Here is a 4,324-nt window from a genome sequence, read left to right as displayed (position 1 = left end):
TTTAAGAGAATTATATAGAAATAAACATTATTTATTGAAAGAAATATAATTATTTTTTAGCATCACCAACAGTGGGATATACCTCACCTATGATTCAACCTCAGCAGCAGAAACAGCAACATGTAAATCCAGCATTTTTTCCTGCATTTCAATGAAACCTTTTTAATAAATAAAGGCTGAAATTAGCAAAATTTAAAAGCATAAACGAAATAACTTGGAGTTGAAAACAACCAGGGCTTGTTATAAACAATCTATTTATTTAATAAAAATGGAGATAAATTTTCTATTTTCTGAGCAAAACAGTCTAATTATACAGGGTGCAACTGTAAACAATTGCACATTGTAAGTGTCAGAGCAAAATGGTTAATGAAATATATATTGCATAATCATGTGTTCATAAACAGTTATAAAAGAGGTATTTTCAATTTTTTGGTGTTTTGTACATTTTGAGTTAAACAGTTTGCTGATATTCTATCATATAAACTTCAATTATTTTATCTAAAAGTGACAAAGAACTTGCAATTTATAGAAAAGTTATAATGCATGTAATCGCAATGAGTGCTACATAAAATGCGTGATTTATTTAACGTTTATGGCAGCTCTATAGATTAAGTTTTAATGCATCTGTGAGCATATATTTGTTAAAGTGATAATTCTAGATAATATGTGTTCCCAATAACATTCCGCAATAAGAATGTTGTACCTTTTTAATGCATATTTATATTATTTGGAAATCATGCGGGAACAAATCAGGCAGACTCGTCTTAAATCTTTTATACATAATGTAAATTGAACGAATCAAGGTTATGCCTTACATGTATAATGTATCATAAGGATGTGTGCATGAAAGTGAGTTATAGGTATTCGAAAAAATGTAGTGTACAACTTTTATTTACCATCTGATATAAAGCATTATGTTAAATGTTATTCAAAGTCTCAAAAGAATGGAAAATGCTTTTACAGGGGTTGAGTGTAGAAAATAGCATTATTGCAGTTTTTAGAAAACTGTATTTACATTGACGATATAAAATGTAAGAATGATTTCACTTTTTTATTATAACTACTTGACAATTGATGATATTCGTCTGTAAAAAAAAAAAAAAAATACAAGGACGCAATAACATCACTAATGATAAGTGCTTCCCTATTACAGTTAGTTTTGCACGAAAGAAAATTACATAAAATTAGTATTATTAAAAAGGAAGTATAGATGTACATGAAAGCATAATGCAGGATATGAGATCTTACTGTCTTAAAAAGAAGCACAGAAGCACAAATCAGCGCAACTGGACATGTTTCGCGCTTCAAAAGCGCTCCTCTCAGTATGGTGATTTATTAATATCATATGTTTATGGTCCATTGTAAATTATTTAAGGACTCTGTAGCTGCGTAACTATATAGTTATAAAAAATTTAATCATCTTTGTGATTGTATAATGATATTCTAGGATTTTTGTAAAGTAGGTGAAAAGAAGTAAAAATTAAATAGCATTTCCTTAGTTCTTTGTTACTAACAATGAAGAAATGCATATCTTTCGAAATAATTATTCGCGCGATTATTAAAAAAAAGAGATAATTATCAATAATTAGATATTAACTAATACATTATTAAGGGGAGATTTTGGTTTAGAGGGTTAAATAAATTGAAATTCGTCTGTTTCTATTTTTTGTATCTTTTAGGTATGTAAAATATGTGCATGAAAGGATTTCTTTACATTCGAAAAGTTGACAACATTAAAAACTCTTGAATAGAAGATAGAACAAGAAATAGAACATCACATGGTACGAAAGATTGATATCTGAAAATCTGAACATGATTTTTTAGAAAGTATGTTTTTTAAAATGGCAGAGTTGATATTTCTGGAACAAATAAACCAATAGATGTGAAGTTCGATTTTTTTAAATTAAACCAGTTTTTAGGGAAAGTTGAATTTAAGTACCATGTGAAATCTGAAAAATTAATATTCTTTTCAGGTTAAAAAAACAAGAAAATCACGTTACCTACTTAAAAAAAAACCGTAACTTTATTAATTCTCAACATTTTGTATACATTTAAGTTCAACTTTTCACAAATTTTATAAATTTAAAACTATCTGTGTTGCTTTTTTTTAACAATACCTTGTAATCTTGTCTGCTGTTTTTAGGGTACAATGAAACCAAGTTAATTTTCTTGGACGGCACAAGTTAATGTTTTTTATAAACAAAAATGAAATTAAATGCTAGAAATGTTAATAAATATAATGCAGAAAGTTTCATATTGATGTCTACGTTTTATAAAAAAAATATTTATAGAGGGTACCCATTTTTTAGCCATCTAGGTCAGAAGCTCCCCAGAAATCATATTTAATTTTATGTATGCTGTTTATTAGCAATGATTTTATATATCTTTGCTGCATGATACTGAAATATATCTTAGAATAATTTGTTATAAAAATTTAGATATCGAAATATTTATTCGTAATAGAATGTTGAAAAACTTATCTGCATGCTGTATTTGTTGTTTTTGTTTATTATAACATATATTTGAAGTAGACAAAAATTTTATTTTACAGTTATATTTTAATGTTTAATTTTAAAACAGATATTATACTTGTTTGTTATTTATCAAGTAATAGTAGTTGAATTATAAGGTATTTCAGAATTTGCAGCAAAGTTGGATCTTATATTTACACATGTTCTGGAATGAATGATTTAGATAATCTATTGCTTTCATAGATTATATATTACTCTATATATTAGTATGTATAAAACAGGTGCCCTAAAAACTTATTCTATATGGTTGAAAGTATTCCACCTTTAACAGAATTTTATCATGATGTTATCAAATTTTGTTCAAATCATTTCATAAGGTTGATGTGGAATTAACTTACAGGCTTCTATGCGAGTATCAGAGACTGAATCTTGTAAGGGAAAAGTGATCCTTTACATTTTCCATTATTTGAGTATTTTATATGAAGCGTACTATCTCACGTAGATGGGAATATATTTTTAAAGTATTAAAATATACGTACGTATGTATGTACTAATATACATATATATGTATGTATTACTGTACAAACATAAACGAGTATAGTCAATATAAATAAGTGCGGTACCACATCATCAATTAAACCGCGTGATCATTAATATAGAGAGGCACGATTACAGTCTAGAATTACAGAGGCCTTTGTAGAGTCAAAATGGACGAAAATTAAGATCATGGAAGTTAAATGAATCATTTTTTGTTAGCGAAGTTTTATAAATTTTTACACAGAATATTGGTGAAGAGTTATATATTCCAAAACTTTTATTAATTCTAAATTTGAGAATTAGGAAATAAACGTAATATCATTTTATTGAAATACATGTTACTAATTCCTATTTAAGAGTATTGTATTTTTATGCTATTTGCGCGCGATGATATTGTTCATTGTACGCTTTACGATTATTACTTATTAATTCTATTTGATTGCGATTTGTTAATGATTTATATCAATTGTTTCATTGTTACAAGTAAAATCGTATGAAATTTGTAATGCTCTAATGTATATATATAATGAATTACAATTATTTACTAGTTTAAACAAATTTCAAAAATAATTTTTATTGTTAAGTCTTATACATGCATACATATGTGTGTGTATATATACATATATAAAGTTATATTTATTATCAAAGAACTTTTAAAGTAGGAAGTATTAAATTGAAACAATTAAGCAATACGTACACGTACTGGTACATATCAATATTAATCGCGCGTTTAAAATACATGGCTACAACTTAAATATGCCTTAAAATTTTATGTAAAGATATTACAGACTTGAAAATTGTTCCTCTGGTGAAATTCAGGACAGTTATTATGTCGCTTATTATATATATGTGCGAATGATAACTAATAGCTCACTTGTCGATTTTTGACTGAATATTGTTTACAGTAGTTGCGGTAATTGTAATTATTAATTCAGGTATTTATATTTACATCACAGTTTTATCGTTATTAAATGCTCATTGGTGCTGGTGTTAATACAAATTGTTAACTATCTTAATTTTACTTATTTTCCTCCAAATCGTGTTTTCGGTTATTTTCAATATAAAACATTTTGTTATAAATAAATTGAAATATCATGTATGAAGTACTTAATTAGAAACTTGACGAAGTGCAAGAAAATTCCATTTTAATTGTTTTGTTTGTTTCTTCATATTTTTTAATTTCGTTATTCATTTTTTAGTACGTGTTTTTGAGATGATTAATAGCTACATACATATTTTTTAACAATCCTTCTGTAATAAGATGAATATGTTTAATATTAAATATATATATTTACATTTATAGAATTTTTTAGTTA

The 4,324-nt window shown here is 26.1% G+C and overlaps 1 protein-coding gene across 2 annotated transcripts in view; it reads left to right on the top strand.

Moving 5' to 3' along the window:
* LOC108578178 (clathrin interactor 1) overlaps window positions 1-350 on the top strand; it is a 10,444-nt gene extending 10,094 nt beyond the window's left edge. For both annotated transcript variants that reach the window (XM_017941521.1, XM_017941486.1), the window contains exon 9: window positions 61-350. In XM_017941521.1, the coding sequence (XP_017797010.1) occupies window positions 61-155 (95 nt within the window). In that variant the 3' untranslated portion in view covers window positions 156-350. The remainder of the gene's footprint in view (window positions 1-60) is intronic.
* The last annotated feature ends 3,974 nt before the right edge of the window (window positions 351-4,324 follow it).

The sequence above is a fragment of the Habropoda laboriosa genome, unplaced genomic scaffold (genome assembly GCF_001263275.1).
Source record: "Habropoda laboriosa isolate 0110345459 unplaced genomic scaffold, ASM126327v1 scaffold32, whole genome shotgun sequence".
Classification (NCBI taxonomy): domain Eukaryota; kingdom Metazoa; phylum Arthropoda; class Insecta; order Hymenoptera; family Apidae; genus Habropoda; species Habropoda laboriosa.
Note: the sequence above shows the minus strand (reverse complement) of the source record. Positions and strands in the feature narration are given on the sequence as shown.